The 18,051-nt window shown below is 40.6% G+C and overlaps 1 protein-coding gene across 3 annotated transcripts in view; it reads right to left on the bottom strand.

Annotated features, from left to right (window-relative positions):
- SMG1 (SMG1 nonsense mediated mRNA decay associated PI3K related kinase) overlaps window positions 1-18,051 on the bottom strand; it is a 104,259-nt gene that overhangs the window by 18,675 nt on the left and 67,533 nt on the right. For all 3 annotated transcript variants that reach the window (XM_021086549.2, XM_021086547.2, XM_021086548.2), the window contains 18 exons: window positions 17,279-17,509; window positions 17,002-17,179; window positions 16,311-16,472; window positions 15,627-15,844; window positions 14,857-15,011; window positions 12,929-13,151; window positions 10,031-10,277; window positions 9,371-9,600; window positions 8,064-8,312; window positions 7,441-7,579; window positions 7,250-7,359; window positions 6,917-7,135; window positions 6,128-6,318; window positions 5,254-5,426; window positions 4,838-5,117; window positions 3,052-3,324; window positions 2,509-2,743; window positions 2,123-2,349 (listed from right to left, as the gene is read on the bottom strand). In XM_021086549.2, the coding sequence (XP_020942208.1) occupies window positions 2,123-2,349; window positions 2,509-2,743; window positions 3,052-3,324; window positions 4,838-5,117; window positions 5,254-5,426; window positions 6,128-6,318; window positions 6,917-7,135; window positions 7,250-7,359; window positions 7,441-7,579; window positions 8,064-8,312; window positions 9,371-9,600; window positions 10,031-10,277; window positions 12,929-13,151; window positions 14,857-15,011; window positions 15,627-15,844; window positions 16,311-16,472; window positions 17,002-17,179; window positions 17,279-17,509 (3,740 nt within the window). The remainder of the gene's footprint in view (window positions 1-2,122; window positions 2,350-2,508; window positions 2,744-3,051; window positions 3,325-4,837; window positions 5,118-5,253; window positions 5,427-6,127; window positions 6,319-6,916; window positions 7,136-7,249; window positions 7,360-7,440; window positions 7,580-8,063; window positions 8,313-9,370; window positions 9,601-10,030; window positions 10,278-12,928; window positions 13,152-14,856; window positions 15,012-15,626; window positions 15,845-16,310; window positions 16,473-17,001; window positions 17,180-17,278; window positions 17,510-18,051) is intronic.

Below are 18,051 nucleotides of genomic sequence, written 5' to 3'. Positions count from 1 at the left end.
TATCAGTAATATTAATGTTAACTAGATTTTCAGCCTTATCACACACATGTAAAGAAACAGCTATAAAACTACTGAGTTATTAAGAGAACTAGAAAAATTTTTTAATTTAAATTTTTCTAAATTTTTAATTTTTTTTTGCTTTTAAGGGCCACCCCTGCGGCATATGGAGGTTCCCAGGCTAGGGGTCAAATTGGAGCTACAGTTGCTGGCCTATGCCACAGCCACAGCAATGCCAAATCCTAGCCGGATCTGTCACCTACACCACAGCTCACAGCAATGCCGGATCCTTAACCCACTAAGCAAGGCCAGGGATTGAACCTGTGTCTTCATAGATGCTAGTCAGATTCTTTTCCACTGAGCCATGACAGAAACTCCAAGAGAATTTTTTAAAATTTCTTTTTAAAAGGAAGGCTATTAGAGAAATTATTAATGGAAAAAGAGCTGCATAATGGTATAAAATTTCCCTTGAAATTATCAGAAAGTATCTCTAAACAAAGTACAAACAGGCTGTAACAGAACCAGACATTAAGTCTGTCACCCAATGTATACATGAAAGTAAACATTCCTCCATTTAAGACTAAAGGTAGTCTGAATTAGATATTTTTTGAGGAAGAAAAAAAAAAAAGGGTATCGATTTAGTATATAACGGGAGTTCTGCATGTAACTTTTTAAGTAATGCTAGAAATTTTATGATAAAGCTCCTATGCAAATAATCTTAAGCCACTATTTAACTGACATTTATGTTTATGCTTTACTAATTGCACTTTTAAAAAATTGAGGAAAGAATGTAAATCAACTACAATAAGTTTTTTTAAATTTTATGGCAAAACAGCTATAAAGAAATATGGGAAAATAGGAAAATTTCGAATTCAGGATAAAACTGAACGTTAAGGAATCACCGTACCTTTTTAGTGAAATAATGGCACCATAATTAAGAAAAATAAGTTTACAATTGGAATATATACTTCCTATCATTTAGGATGAAAATGTATTTGCTTCAAAATAATCGTGGAAGTATCATCTAAATAAAATTGACCACACGCACACACAAAAGACCAGGTGCAGATAATTAGTGAAGGTGGTAAAACAGGGGTTCATTATTCTATTCTCTCTACTTTCCTGTATCTTGGCATTTTCCCATGGGAGGAAGCATGGTGGGTCTTTATTTCTACTCTCTCAATTATACTTTCTGGAGTGTACTGGACATTAGAGTGACAAAGTAAGAGGAATTGAGTCACCAGGAACAGAGGGGCTTAGGGCTTAGCTTCGGGTATAGGGCATGGCTGGAGAAAATGCCCAACTTCTACAGGTCCCAAAGTCAAATTGTTTCTCTGGACTTAAAAGATGAGAAATATAATGTTCACCTGAAGTGAGGAATATACTCCATCAGCTAACTAAACTGGCTCAGATACTTGCATGGAGCTTTAAGGGCTGGCTTAAAAAATACCATACTCCACTTTGTGTGTGCCCATGTGTGGTGTGGCTACAGCCCTAAAAGGATACATGTATGTACATACGGGATAAAACCCCACAAAGGCACATACAAAAATGAGTACATGTGTAACTGTGAAATCCCAGCAAGCCCTGTAGGTTGTAGATGTCGCTGCTTGTAGGTACCCGAGATGCTACACTATAGCAGGGACGGAGTGTGCACAAGACCTCCCTGCACACTGTTCTCCTGTTGTTGTTTTTTTTTTTCATAATTTCCTGTGACTCTGTGATTATTTCCAAATAAAAAGGTTTTTTTGTTTTTTTTAAAAGATATATATTACTGGAGTTTCCGTTGTGGTGCAGTGGGAAAGTATCCATGAGGATGTGGGTTCAATCCCCGGCCTTGCTCAGTGGGTTAAGGATCCAGCGTTACCATAAGCTGTGGTGTAGGCCTGCAGCTGCAGCTCCGATTCAACCCCTAGCCTGGGAACTTCCATGTGCAATGGGTGCAGCCCTAAAAAGCAAAAAACAGAACAAAATGATGTTAGTTATAAATGCATATATATATATATATATATAATCTGCTCTAGAAAATAAAAAGGAAGCTTACGGTAAAATAAGAGGTCAGAAAACCTTTCTCTGGCTTCCCTTCTTTCACAAGAAAATACAGCACAGCTTAGCAGTCACTTGCCTGGCAACATCGATGTAATGGGCATGTGTTTCTTCTTCAAGTCCCATGGCTGCGTTTCTTAAATAGGCTTGAAGAGATTCCACTAGAGTCTGCAGAGGAACGCCATCAGTGGTCTGCTCAATAAGGCTGTCCAGTTCATGAAGCATACTTTCTAATGTGTATTCGCCTTTCATTAAACATCTCAGTGCTTCTGGAAATATGATTTGCCGGAAATTTGAATTTAATTCCTATAAATACGTGAGAAACATATTTTAATGTTTTCTGAGTTTAGATACGGCAATGTTAAAGGGAGGAAGTCAAATTGCTTTTCTGAACCAGAGATGAGAAATACAACATTCAATATATTAAAAAAAGTGTTGAATTTAAGCTAACTTAGAAGTGCTCACCTGAAGTGAGGTGTATACTCCATTAGCTAAGTGAACTGCCTCAGACGCCTCCATGGGGTTAGGGATGTCTAAGTCCTGTGGCACCAGATGACACTGCTTCAGTAACTGAACAAGGCAAGTGACATTTCCACTCATACTGCAGAGCTCCTCCAAGAACCAGGCTCCATCCCGAGAAGTCAGATCCACCAACTGCTCTCCAGCACTCGAAGCTGCCCCTTCCATCATCAGGTTACGCCTGAATGTGACAAATATTTGTACAGTGAAACTGACTTAAAACACACATAAATGAGGATACCTCAAAATCTGAAAGGAGATAAAGCAGTCTTTCAGGATGCAAGACTAATGAAAGCAAAAGCACATCTTAAGTTTGGGATGAAATGAAAGATACGTGAAATCTCAATAAGCATCAATGTTTGTAAGAAACAAAATGGTCCCTCAACATAGTCCTGCACAATAATTGGACAGTAGGTTTTTGCCAAATAAATTTAACAAACAAACAAAGAAACAAAATGGTCTCAATACGAGGTCAGCTAACTAACTCACCTTGTAAGGGTACAAAGGGCAGAGATAATAACACTTGCTAGACTCAAAGATCCTTCTTCTCCATTCTCATGAAGGAAAACTTTGATGCAACGTTCAATTTCTTTCAGCTGATCTTCACAAACAGGTACGGTGACGGCTTCTTGTTTCAATCGTTCCACCTGTCTAATAAGCCTACTGTTTATATCTGCTGCGTACCGCTGCAGGGTCATCTCAGTGGCAGTGATGAACTGACACACTGTTGGGGGCGGCTGGGGTGCATACTGCATTTCATATCTAAAAACAAAGAAAGAGGTGCTTCTAAAGAATGTTAACACTTGACAAAATCTAAAAAAGACAGTATGGAACACTGCATTTGATCCTCAAACCTTGAAGGGTAGAAATCACTACTTCCATTTTACAGATAAGGTCTCAAGAACAAAAGTAACTTTCTAAGATGACTTATTATTGAGTGATAGGATCAATATTTGAATTCATGGAGTTCCCGTTGTGGCTCAGTGGTTAATGAATCCGACTAGGAACCATGAGGTTGCAGGTTCGATCCCTGGCCTCGATCAGTGGGTTAAGGATCTGGCATTGCCGTGAGCTGTGATGTAGGTAGCAGACACGGCTCGGATCTGGCGTTGCTGTGGCTGTGGCGTAGGCTGGTGGCTACAGCTCCAATTAGACCCCTAGCCTGGGAACCTCCATATGCCGCGGGTGCGGCCCTACAAGAGACCAAAAAAAATTTGAATTCAGTTCTCTTTACCTGATCCCACTGCTCTCACATTGGGATATATTTTGATTATTTAGGAAAACCACACTGCTTTATAAAGGAAAACAAGCTCCAACTCTCTTGAAACCAAGAGAAAAACGACTCCATTAAAATTCCATCTATCAACCATTTCTTTCAGAAAAATAAAATTATATGCAATTAAAAATCTGAGAGTTCCCCTGTTGCACAGTGGATTAAGAATCCAAACCCAGTGGCTTGGAACACATGAGAAGGTGTGGGTTTGATTCCTAGCCTGGCACAGTGTATTAAAGGATCCAGCATTGCTGCAGCTGCAGTGTGGCTCTAATCCCTGGCCTGGGAGCTTCTATATATGCCATAGGTGTGGCTTTTTTTTTTTCTTTTTTTTTTTTGGTCTTCTTAGGGCTGTACCTGCAGCATATGGAAGTTCCCAGGCTAGGAGTGGAATCGGAGCTGCAGCTGCAGGCCTATACCACAGCTCATGGCAACACTGGATCCTTAATCCACTGAGCAAGGCCAGGGATCAAACCCACATCCTCAAGGGTACTAGTCAGGTTCACTACCACTGAGCCATGATGAGAATTTCAGTAGCGCCATTGAAAAAAAAAAGGATATATGGCACAAATGAACCTTTCCACAGAAAAGAAACTCGTGGAGTTGGAGAAAAAACTTGTGGTTGCCAAGAGAGAGGGGGAGGAAGTGGGATGGATTGGGAGTCTGAGGTTAATAGATGCAAACTATTGCCTTTGGGGTTGGTAAGCCATGAGATCCTGCTGCATAGCACTGAGAACTTGTATTTAGTCACCTGTGATTCAGCATGGTGGAGGATAATGTGAGAAAAAGAATATGTGTATGTGTGTGTGTGTGTGTGTGTGTGTGTGTGTGTGTGTGTGACTAGGTCACTTTGCTGTACAGTAGAAAACTGACAGAACACTGTAAAGCAATTGTAATGGAAAAAATAAAAATCATTAAAACAAAACAAAACAAAACAATCTTAACATAACTTTGGTTCCAGTTTTGATGAGAAATAAAGAAAATTGAGAGCAACCAACTTACTTCCTGTAAAGTTCCTGACAGCGCTCTACAGTGGTGTTACAGATAAGTTCTTCCATCCAGGTCTTCCACTGCTCAATTCGATGTTTCTGAAATATGGCCTTTGGATATTGCAGAGCTACAGTTGCATAGTGATGCAGCTGCTCCAGACAGCCTCGCAGCACCGAGCGCCTCTGCTGCAGGAGGGCGCCAACTTCCCCCTCTAACTGCTCACACTGGCTAATCAAGTGGGCCTGGCCAGCGTTCTGAAGAAAGGCTGTTGCTGGCACATAGCTTGGAGGACCTTGTGGTGAAAGATAATTATTAAACACAGCGGAACCATTTGAAATTGGCAGTTGTTGAAAGAACACAAATCAGAACCCCACACATAAATAGACAACAATGAACTCACTGTGTATCTAAAATAAGTCAACCCCTACCTAGGTCCATCTGTGTGCTTATCTCCTGAAGCAAACTTGCCAGCTGTGTTGCTTCTAAATTATTGAATGCAGCCTGATAATGTGTTATCCACTGTTCAAATTCATTCAGCTTCACCTGGATTGCCTCCTGAACAGCTCTCTGCTGAGTCTGTAGCTGAGTGTGTTCAGAATACCTAATGGAAGGAAAAATTTTTAAATTGATTGCTGGTCTTTCTTCTGTGTACTTTCGTAATCCTGAAAGTACATTTTGCTCATACTTGGGCTGCCTGTTAAGTTCCTTCTCAATCCTGAGGGCACTGCTCAAATGTCCTTTCCTTCTGTTTTTTCCTGACCCTATAGTTCCTAACCATACTCACAACATTTTAAACAAAACTTAACCACTTTCGCCAGCGTTTGAGTTTTCTCAAGTGTGGAAGACAGAAACTTGATCTCTGTAATCGCAGTCTCCTGCAGTGCTTGGCACTCACACTTTTAACCACCCTTCACCGAGCAGAACTTCTGCCCCATGTGAGGTTTACTCACTTAGATCACTCTTAGTTTAATGCTTGAAGAAACTCAAACTCAGCCAGGTAGACAAAAATCACTGCCACTGTACAAATGAATAAGGATTTAGATAAAACCGTAGAGGTTTTCTGAATCTAATTTCAGTATTCTAAGTATTCTGCCCACCACCTCCCATAATTATATTAAAAAAAGCAGAAAAAATTGAACTAAATTCTGCTTTATTAACACTCTGAAACTGTAGTTCTTGGGAGAGCTTTGATTATGTGAGTTGCTGCAATAATTCTGATTCAGGTTGACAATGTTTACACAAATGTGAAAATTCTCCTTCGTGGTATATATTTAGAAACAGAGTTTAACACTTGTTTTAAACCTGTGTTGCAGAGTATGAGAAGGATGATCCACTCCTTCAGCTCCTTCTAGAAACTCTATTTCTTCCAGAAGTTTGCCCTGCAGTTTTTCCACATCTGTCAGTTGCTCTTGCAAGCTCAGGTATTCATCTAAGCTGCTGTCCAGCTTGGGCAGTACAACCAGCATCTCGTCCCTATTCTTAAACCAGTTCACCTGTAAAAAGACATCATGATTAGGAAGATTCCTACAGGGCCAATGCTAAGATGCGCTGTCTGTCACAAGGATCACATTAGAAGGACATCCTGCACATATTCTTCTATTTATATCTCAACACAGCCTGGGCAGGGGTGGGATAAGGTTAATGGCATCATCCATTTTTTATAAAGATAACTGATGTGCTCCATTCGCACAGCCACAAATGAAGACTCAATTCCACAATAACACACCACCATGCCAAACCAAATAAGAATAGCCTCAGAGTTCTCTTGTGACGCAGTGGGTTAAGTGTACTGTGTTGTCACTGCAGCAGCTCGGGTTCAACCCCTGGACCGGGAACTTCCACATGCCACGAGTGCAAAACATTAAAGGAATAGCCTCAATGGCAAAGGTATAATTATTTTCAAATCATTTAACAAACTTCCTACGAGTGAGTATGACCGTATGTGTCCATGCACTGGAGCATTTCCTAATAAAAGAAGACAGAGAACTGTCCTATTTCACCATCATTTCAAAAACAGTTTCACTAACTCTTTTATGAGCGTGTTAGGTGTTAAACAAAAAGATGACGATGACCTATGGTCACTGGCTTCACCTTAATTTCAGCTACTCTCGAAGAAAACAGGCTGCGGGTGATTTCTCTTTCCATCTCTCTCTTGCTCTGCTTGCTCTCGGCCTGCTGGCCTCCCCCACCGTAGACGGCACCAGCAAACCCAGCCTCGCCCCCAGCTGTCCAGTCCACCAGGGGGTCGTACACAAAGGCCTCCAGTAGTGTCAGCAGAGTCTCTCTGCCACGCCGCATGATGTGCAAAACCTGTTTTCAAAAGAGTATTTTGTCACAAGCCTGCTCAGTAAAATTTAGTTTTTCATACCATAGGACTTGTTAATTTAACAGGTACATGAAGAGGTAGAAGAGAAAACCACAAACCTGCTCACATGAAAGTCTAAAAACACCTTCTACTCCAGTTACACCCAGTGCTGTTTCAATGTTCTGTGTCATTCGAAAAGGAACTTTCTCAGGAACTCTAAGGCTTTTACCTTGAAAAGACAAACAGTTATGTTTTTGTCTTTCACCAAAATACATTCAACCCTCATATAAAAAGTCTACTTTAACTTTACCTTTTTCAAAGCAAACATTGTAATCTATGTGAACAACCTCTCCAGTCGTCATATCTATGAGGACGTTATCCAGATGTCTGTCTCCAAGGCCAATTATGTACCCGACCATAGACATGACCGCGGTCGATCTGGCGTAAGACTAAAGAAGAGGGGGTGGGGGAGGAGGTTAAGCACCATGAGCCAATTTCCTTCCAACCTGGACTTGATTCTCTAAAACTTACAAACCTGCACAATCCTACTCCCTTCTTCTAAATAAACATATAGCACTCTCCAGGGATGCTGCGTGAGGTTCACAGAGATGCTGTGCATACAACAGCGCAGCAGCAGCAGCATGCAACACCGAGGTCCTCGTTGGGTCTACTTGATTGCTATCAGAATGCAGGATTTGAAAAACCAAAACAACTATTCTTCAGCTTCTCTACTTACCCCTTTCTAAAGTCTTTACTCTCCTTCTCATCTCATCCACAATCCCGTACATTCTGCCCTCACACAGTCATAGCCAAGCCTTACAAAAGCAAGTGTAATATAAGATTCAAATGCAGGTCTCCAACTACCAAGTCTGGAGGGGGGCAGGAGGACAGTGAACAAGACAAGACAGGAGGCAGGCAGAACAAAACGCATACCTGTGTGACTCTCCACCATTCATCAGGGGTGGTACAAGATGACCACAGCTCTTTAGCAAGGAGATTTGGAGGCGTGGCTTCCATCAACTCTTCTAGCACTGCCTTCATCACATGAAGAGGCCAATCCCGTCGGGACACATCCAGACTAAGTCCCACTGCTTTCAAAGCAGGACCGATTTTACTATAATAGAGTTCACTAGGACGGGGTACAATTCCCGGATTCTGAGGAGTCTGGTAGGAATCTTGGGCCTTAAAAAAAATTTTTTTAAGAGAAAATCAAATTTAGATAAGTATAAGTATCACTGAATATAAAGTAGTAATTTAAAAACTGGTTTTTCACCAAAATTCTCCACTTAGCCAGCTAAATCTCAGGCATTAAACAGCCAATTCTTCTGGACTATGCATCTTTCTTACAATCTATGTATCTTTTTAATTAAGTACTTTATTGAAAAGTTGGACTCCTGCTCTATTTTAAGTTCAATTCAAGCTCAACATCCAAGTTACATTCTTCTTTGTAATATGTAATTCAGTGTAAAATTTATCATTCATATTTATGTACATATTTCACTCTTCACCAATTAAGACTTATTCATCAATGTACAATTAACAACAGATATTCAGAAACATCACAGAAAAAAATTTATATAGCTCTTCTCTAATTCTACCCCCAATTTACTGTTCAACAACTGTTCTGCAGTCTCCTATGCCTACCTAAAAAATCTGACTCCTTTCAAACTCCTGCTCCCTTCCACAGCTACCCTAGTTAGAATAATTTTTTTTTTTTTTTTGTCTTTTGTTGTTGTTGTTGTTGCTATTTCTTGGGTTTTGTCTTTTGTTGTTGTTGTTGTTGCTATTTCTTGGGCCACTCCCGTGGCATATGGAGGTTCCCAGGCTAGGGGTTGAATCGGAGCTGTAGCCACCGGCCTACGCCAGAGCCACAGCAACGCGGGATCCGAGCCGCGTCTGCAACCTACACCACAGCTCACGGCAACGCCGGATCATTAACCCACTGAGCAAGGGCAGGGACTGAACCCGAAACCTCATGGTTCCTAGTCGGATTCGTTAACCACTGCGCCACGACGGGAACTCCTAGAATAATTTTATTTTTCTAGATGGAGGAACCTGAAGTTGAGACTGTTTAAAAATTTAGTAGTGTGTCTACTCCTTCTTTAACTCTATCATAAACTTGCAAAAATGTTCAAGTGCAGTGAAGTCTAGACATATTTCACATACAAGGGAGAACAGACTAATAAATATACTTGCTTATTAACATTTAAATAAAAGTGTATATTTTAATTTTAATCAACCTTTTGTGCTTGTAAGGCAGCTTCCCGTTGTTGCCATCGTTTGTAAAGACCAAATAAGGGTGTGGCTCCATCCACCCACTGGATCAGTCCTGATCGAGTTCCCAGTGGTGTTACAGAATAGTGCCGCGCATGGAAGCGGGGTGTCTCCTGGCGATTGATTGTAGCAAACATAGTATTTACAATAGATAAAAACTGCATTATTCTCTCATCCAGATGTAAGTCCTCCAATCCTAGGGAAACAAATTAGAATAGCTAGAGTAGGGGATCAAATGGGGTGAAGTGCGATGGGATGGGACTGGAAACGTACCACTTTTTGTGTCCCTCGCAAAGAGCAATAGCAGTCAAGAACTGACAGCCCAAGAAACACAATGAGAGCATTAGAGAATATTCTGGTCAGTCACAAGATATTAGATACTAGCATGAACAGTTGCACCTCAGCTGCTATTATGCTTATATTAGTTTATAAGCAAGAAGACAGGAGGGAAGAGAAAAATCTTAGAACACAGTCTCCAACCACTTCCATCAAAATACAACACTCTAGGCTATCCATGACATACAGAAATTCACCTAAAACAATCCTTTCCTACTACAGACACACACACCCAGACACATACACACACAGGGCATTAATAATCAGACTCATGTTCTTTTAAATCCCACCTTTGAAAAGATAAGGATAGCTCTTCCCATCCGATCCTAGAAAGAGAAGTTTCTTTGGCTTGGTTTTGGTGGGTAAGATTGTGATGGTTCCGCCCACACTGTGGATTGTGACAGTGTCTCTGGCTGAGACTTCTCCAGGAAGAGCAATTTCAGTGTTAGTCATGGCAGCCAGCCACGGGCTGATTTCTTCAAGACGCAAGATGTAGCTTGCACGTTTCTGTGCTCTCTGTTGCAAACTTAGCATTATCTATAGTTAAGATGGGAAAAGTGTACATTATCATTATAACATGTATTTCCCTCTACATTTAATTTGGCATAAAGACAAATTTAAAACACCTCTTTTTTGGTTATTACATTTAATTTGTTGTTACATATTTGGGCTATCCTGGGAGACAAAACGCTGGTGTGCTGATATACCCTAGGGGCTTTCCACTTTGTTCAGACCTCTCCCCTCCTCCTCTGTACAAGTTAAGCAATGGACTCAGAGCAGATGGAAAGAAATCACTGTGTGATCACAAAATTCAACGCTTGCAGCAAACTAACTCCTCACTGTTAAGCTAAGTCCAGTCAATACCCAAACAAATCACTTCGGTCCTTGCAATAGAGCAAAAGATGTAGCCAGCTCTTGGCTGCCAGGCAGATACACCCTTAGGAAGCCATCTGAAAAGCTGGTAACAATCTAAAGCACTGTGACTACTTGAAGTATAGAGTAAAACACCACAAGCTCTGCTAATAACACACAGGGAGTGGATCACAAGCATAGCTGTGGCCAACTCAATAATCCACACCTAAATTAAGGAACTTTGGGGGTCTGCTTTCATGTGAAGACTTTTACATCAATCTTTAGCAAGCTTTGTTCATAAATGGAAAAAGACACCTGGAAACGCCTCAAGTATCCACTGACATAACAATGGATAAACTGTTGTATTTTTCTATAATTCATCAATATTCAGATGCATACAAAATATGGATGAATCATTTAAAAAAACAAAACAGGAGTTCCCGTCGTGGCTCAGTGGTTAACAAATCCGACTAGGAACCATGAGGTTGGGGGTTCGATCCCTGGCCTTGCTCAGTGGGTTCAGGATCTGGCATTGCCATGAGCTGTGGTGTAGGTCACAGACGCAGCTCAGATCCCGTGTTGCTGTGGCTGTGGCGTACGCCAGTGGCTACAGCTCCGTTTCAACCCCTAGCCTGGGAACCTCCATATGCCTCAGGAGCGGCCCAAGAAATGGCAAAAAAGACCAAAAAATTAAAAAATAAAAAAACAAAACAACATGCCATGGGGCAGCCAAAAAAGAAAAAACAAACAAAACTTAATGCTGATGCATCAATTATGGAAGTGGGAAAAACAAACGGGCACATACGGTATTCCTCTTGTCTGAGTTTCTTGGTTGATTTATTGAAAAGACAAAGCAGCAAGAAACTACTGCTGGAACATGAGGAAACAAGTTTTGGCTAAGGCTACACATATTAAACTTCCTTCTTCACATTAGTGTTCTCATCTTGTGCTTACAGCCATTTCCTCTGAATTGAGCAATTCCGCTAGTGTGCTTTTACTGGTATTTAAAGTCAGGTGTACTTTTTGCCTCTACTCTGTATCCTCTAACAGGTCTGTCATTACTAAAGTTAAGTAAGGAAATCGGTTAAGAGCAATATAGGTAAGGGACAGAGAAAGAAAAGATAAGAAAAATAAAAACCTACAAGGTAATAAATAGGCTCTCCCAACTAGTGGTGCTATTACTACAAGAGATAAAAACCAAAGAAAATACAGTAAATCTGTATCCTTAAATAGGGGACCAAAACATAAAAGGATTCCCAAACATTTAAATTTACTAATCATCCCTCAAACAGCCTAAGCAGAATTGCTACTAAAAAAAATTACTTACTAATATTGATGTTATTATATATGAATTTTTTATCTGTTAGAAATACTGAATACCCCTTCATCAGAAAAACTACATAAGTACAAGATTAAATTTCTTAATCATTTATAAGGAGAATATAGCAGGCAGTCAATATTTAATTAGCTCAAACCCAGAGCCCCTTCCTTGTCTAATTTTGTATAGCATATTCTTCCCTGGTGTAAACCCTCAATAAACAAAAGTTTCTGGAGTTCCCGTCGTGGCACAGTGGTTAACGAATCCGACTGGGAACCATGAGGTTGCGGGTTCGGTCCCTGCCCTTGCTCAGTGGGTTAACGATCCGGCGTTGCCGTGAGCTGTGGTGTAGGTTGCAGACGCGGCTCGGATCCCGCGTTGCTGTGTCTCTGGCGTAGGCCGGTGGCTACAGCTCCGATTCAACCCCTAGCCTGGGAACCTCCATATGCCGCGGTAGCGGCCCAAGAAATAGCAACAACAACAACAAACAACAAAACAACAACAAAAAAGACAAAAAAAGACAAAAAAAAAAAAAAAGTTTCACCCTAGGTCCACTCATCTTCAAATTCTCAAAATGAAGAAAACACCCTTCTATTCCTTTTTGTTTGTTTGTTTCATTTCATCTTGCTCTTTAGGACTGAACCCCTGGCATAAGGAAGTTCCTGGGCTAGGGGTTGAACTGGAGCTACAGCTGCCAGCCTAAGTCACAGCCACAGCAATGCAGGATCCAAGCCACATCTGCGACCTAAACTATAGCTCACAGCAATGCAAGATCCTTAACCCACCGATCAAGGCCAGGGACTAAACCCATATCCTCATGGATACTATCCAGGTCTGTTATTGCCTAGGCACAACAGGAACTCCATTTTCTCTCTAGTCTTTATAAGGAACTGATTACTTGCTGCCTTCTGTGGGCTTATAATACCTCTTGTGTTCTTAGTAAAAAGAGTCTCCTTCCTTAAATTTTGTATCTCAGGGAATTTCCATTTCAGTTAGCATTCTTGAGATTTTTCTGTACCTCTTTAAATGGAATCCAACTGCTTCCAGGCTTTGCAGGGTTTGATGGTGTCTTCAGTTTTTCTAGGGCATTTTCAATTGCATCACCATAGTTATCTTGAAACCACTTTTCATGAGGCGTTTCTGCAGGGGCCGCCGTGATACTCCTCACGTGCTCCAAAGCAAACACAATGGGCTTCATCAAAGCTGTGTGCTTCTCTCGCATGATTGCAATTTTCTCTTCTCTGACCAGAAAGAAGTACAGAGTTCAATACAAATAAGGAACAATTTAAATTGTCAAGTTTAAGAAAACAGTATCAAAGAATAGTCAAAATAAAGCAATAAATTATTAGCAAAGTAACTTACTAAAACAGCGCTGTAAAAAAATCCAGCATATAAAAAGAGGTAGCTTCTCTTTTCAACAAATGGTGCTAGGAAAACTGAATATCTACTTACAAAAGAATGAAGTTGGACTCTTACCTTATACTATATGCAAAAAATAAGTGGAAATAGATCAAAGACCTTAACATACGAGCTAAAACTTTATTTAAATCTCTTAGAGGAAAAACAGGGGAAAGGCTTCTTAACTGGATCTGGCAAGGATTTCTCAGATAAGGCACAAAGCACAGACAACAAAAGAAAGAAAAGATAAACTGGGTTACCTCAAAACTAAAAACTTGGAGTTCCCATTGTGGTTCTGCAGGTTAAGAATCTGACATAGTGTCCATGAGGATGCAGGTTTAATCCCTGGCCTCACTTTGATAGGTTAAGGATCTGGCATGGTCACAAGCTGTGGTGTGGGTCGCAGACATGGCTTGGATCCACTGTTGCTGTGGCACAGGCTGGCAGCTGTAGCTCCAATTCGACCCCTAGCCTGGGAACTTCCATATGCCATGGGAGTGGCCCTAAAAAACAAAAAAGCAAAAATGGGCAAAGGATTCAGACACTTCTGCAAGTAAGATATACCAAGGGTCAAAAGGCAATCAAAATGATGCTCAAGATTATTATTAGTCATTAGGGAAATGCAAACCAAATCCATTAATATGTATCATTTTATACATATTAAGATGTTACTATCAAAAAGACAGAAAAGAAAAACAAACAAAAAAAGAGACAGAGAACAACAAATGTTGGCAAGAATATGGAGAACCCTAGTGCTCTTCCAGTGGGAATATAAAATGGTGCAGCCACTGTGGAAGAGGGTTTGGCAGTTCTTCTATACGTTAAAACACAGAATTATCATATGATTCAGCAACTCCATTGGCTCACATAAAAATTAACTGAATGCAGGGACACAAAACAGACACTTGTACACCAATGTTCACAGAAGCATTGTTTATAACAGCCAAAAGATAGGAGCAAGTGTCCACTGACAGGTGAGTGAGTGCATAAGCAAAGTGAGGTATATCCAGGAGTTTCTGCTATGGCGCAATGGGTTAAGCCAGAGCTGTGGCTCGGATTTGATCCCTGGCTCAGGAACTTCCATATGTCACTGGTTTGGCCAGAAAAAAGATGTGGTATATCCACACAAGGAATTATTATTCAGCAATAAAAAGGAAGGAAATTCTGATACATGCTATAACACAAAATGAACCTTCAAAACATTATGGTAAGTGAAATAAAGCACACAAAAAATAAAAATACTGTATGACTCCAGTTACACAAGGTACTTGAAATTAGGAGTCAAATGCATAAATATGGAAAGCAGAACAGCAGTAACCAGGGGCTGGGGTCAGGGGAGAACAGAGAAGTACTGTTAAATGGGGATACTCCTCTTGTTTGGGATGATGAATAAGTTCTGGAATTGGAGAGTGGTCATGCTTGCACAACACTGAATGTACTTACTGCAACTGAACTGTACACTTAAAACTGGCTACAATGGCGAACTGTATGCTGTATGTATTTTACCTTCGAAAAAAAAAGAGGCAGCTACTTTTTTGGAAAACATACTTGCGTAAGGTGTTGTTATTCTGGACTCTCTTCACTTCGTCTTCCAGCTGCTGAATTCGTCTCAGGACATACATGTGCTGCTGTAACAGAACTCCCAACCAGAGCTCATCCCAGAGAACAGTGACCCTGCGCAGCTCGGCCACGAGCATCTGAACCTGCAGACACGGCACATCAAGGTATGCTCATCTGGAGTTCCCATCGTGGCTCAGTGGTTAATGAATCCCACTAGGAACCATGAGGTTGCGGGTTTGATCCCTGACCTCGCTCAGTGGGTGAAGGATCCGACACTGCCGTGAGCTGTGGTGTAGGTCACAGACTCGGCTCGGATCCCGCGTTGCTGTGGTTCTGGCGTAGGCTGGAGGCTACAGCTCCGATTAGACCCCTCGCCTGGGAACCTCCATATGCTGTGGGTGCAGCCCTAAAAAGACACACATACACACACACACAAAAAAAAAACCCCAAAAAACAAAATATGCTCATCTACAAGTCTATACTCAGCACAGTTCTATAAACACTGGAAATTACAAGTGAAACGTGTGCATCTTTTGCTCATTATCCAATTAGAGAACCCTGATCAGTGATTCCATCAGTACAGATTTATGAAACCAATTCTGATTTTAAAAGCTTTGCTCCTTAACATTTCCATAACAGTTTTATGGGTTTTGTTTTTAGGTGATGTGTGTTTTGTTTTGTTTTGAGGGAGAAAGGGGAAAGGGCTGGTTATAATAGAAATTCATTTTAAATCATACAAGTTGGGGTTTTTTTGGTACCTGTAACACCATAGTTGGGTTTGCAGAGGACAGTTTATCTACAATCTTGCTGTAGCAATCCTGCATCATAGCTTGGTCTTCATTCAATCCACTCTTCGGTTCATCCTTATTGCTATCTTGGGAAGCAGGAGGACTTCCTCCCTCACATTCAGAAACCAGCAATTCTTCTCCTTGAATATTGCCAAGTAAAGTTGGAATTGCAGAGGAAAACTTATTTCCTATAAATAAAATGGGAGAGAACATTTAGGTATACTTTGGATATTTCCCTCACGTGCATGTATGTTGAGTTACGAAAATCATCAATAATCTATTTGATTCCAGAGCACTCATTTAACTAATTTACCTTCTGTGCACCAAGGTGACCAAAGATCATGGATATTTTGCCTTTTTATAAGCTGAACTTTATATTTATTAATATAATAAGCTAATAAAAGATAAATAGGGAACCTGAGAGAGTGACTCAGTTTCGCCAAACCTTGGTGGGTTGCTGTGAGACAGAAGGTAACATATGAAGGACACATCCTTCTGCCACCAGGTATATCAGTTACTCGCTCAATAAATGGTCTACTGAAAAAGCTACAAACACTATCAATCCTGGAACATAAAAAACTCAAAAAACTTTTACGTAACAAACACTGTTTGCAAACAAAGTTATACTTAAAGAAGTATTTTAATGTGCTGTACCTGAAGCCTGTGACTCACTGCTAAGCGATATGGTGCCCACTATCGCAGGGTACAATATGAGATGGGGGGAATCCTGAGCAACACGGCAGAGAAGGTTACAAATACTTTGGCGCACATACACTTCAGGGTGGTTTAAGCGTGAGAAAAGTTGTGGAATAATTCCTTCAGGATAAGAAGAAAAACACAGTTATTAAAAACTGTCAACACAATGCATGCAAAAGGATAAAACTTGATTATGTGTTGGCATTAGTTCTAAGAGCCTCAAATTTCTCCCTACGATAACAAAGAGCCATACACAATAGCTCATGATTTGCAAGTTTAGTTTAGGCTATAGAGCTAGAATCAAAATCCAGGGCAATTCAAAAAAGTTACAGAGAAATGTGTTTTCTGTGAATGCCTGTAAAAGAAGGCAGACCTGGACAGTTTTTACAAAGGGTATATGAAACTTTATGAAAGTTATTTTTATCACTCTCTCTAAAATCCCTTTTGTATTAAAAAAGCCTCTCCCTCTCAGTCTCCCATTTCTCTGAAAGGTGGGAGGGAAGTGGAATAACAAGCAGGGTGTCCTGGGAACAAGTTTAGCTATTTTGTAACATGTTCAAAGAGTAAGCGTAAATTATTATTGTTTAACTGTCTTATTACATTCTACCTCGAAATAATTTTTCCTGAAACACTTTATTGAGACCATCACCTCTCCAGGGAGCAGTGGGTGTTGTTTCCAAGCCATGTTCCAGATACTGCCTGAGCTCGCCGGCATGTTTCACGAGCAGTCTGAGCAGCCTCAATGTGGCCATCACAATCACGTCATCCGTGCTCTGCTCCGGTCTGTGACTTAAATGGAGCCTGGGGTCATCTTCATCTAAAGGAATCTAAGGATGAAAGACAAAAGGAAAACATAATTCAGAATACTCTTTTGATCTACTAGAAATGTCAAATAAACTTTCCTGTCAGAGCACCGTGCCACCTACCTGACCAGCATTGAGCTTAAGGAAAGTAAAATAGGCGCTGCAAGACAGTTTGTACAGGCTGAAGATTCTATCTACAACTTTCCTCCACACTTTAATAACGCCTTCTGTTGCACTTTCATCAAGTTCTGAAAGCCAGGGGCAGCTCGATATTAACTGACGCCAGATAACATCAACCATATCATCTTCCTCATTATCTTCACTTTCTGTTATCTGAAGCGTTATATCTTCATCCTGAAGAAAAATAGGGCCAAAAAAAAAAAAATTGCTATCTTTGGACATAAAATGAAAAGGGAGAAAAGCATATGATTTTCCTAATACAGTGTTTTCTCATCTACGAAAGACCAAATGACTTCACACTTAGTGCTATGCATACTAAATCAATGTTACTGTGCTTTTCTTTATGATACATTCACTAACATACCTAATGAAGAAGGATATACACATTTAGCAAAGATTAAAGATTTTGATTTGGGGACTGTAAGTGCCTAAGAGTTATAATGTTCTGCCTGCAGAGAAGCGCCTTACTCTTACGGTACTGCACTGTACTTAGCATCAGCTTTGGCAGATACTGGCAAACATATGCTGAAGTCTAGATGAAGAACTGAGTCAACACAGCTTTAGCTCAGCAAATAAAATCCTAAAGTCTACAACTAAATACTGAATTGTTATAACAGTCTAGATGTGACAGCTCTGAGGGGGAGGGAATCCTACATCAAGATCATCAAGTCTGCTGGTTTCCAGCGCTAGCTGCACATTAGAAGCACCTAGTGGAG

The sequence above is a fragment of the Sus scrofa genome, chromosome 3 (assembly GCF_054392235.1).
Source record: "Sus scrofa isolate SSC_HxYL_T2T_F1_AM1 chromosome 3, Sscrofa_HxYL_maternal_Yorkshire_Landrace_v2.0, whole genome shotgun sequence".
Taxonomy (NCBI): Eukaryota; Metazoa; Chordata; class Mammalia; order Artiodactyla; family Suidae; genus Sus; species Sus scrofa.
This window is presented reverse-complemented; position numbering and strand designations above follow the sequence as displayed.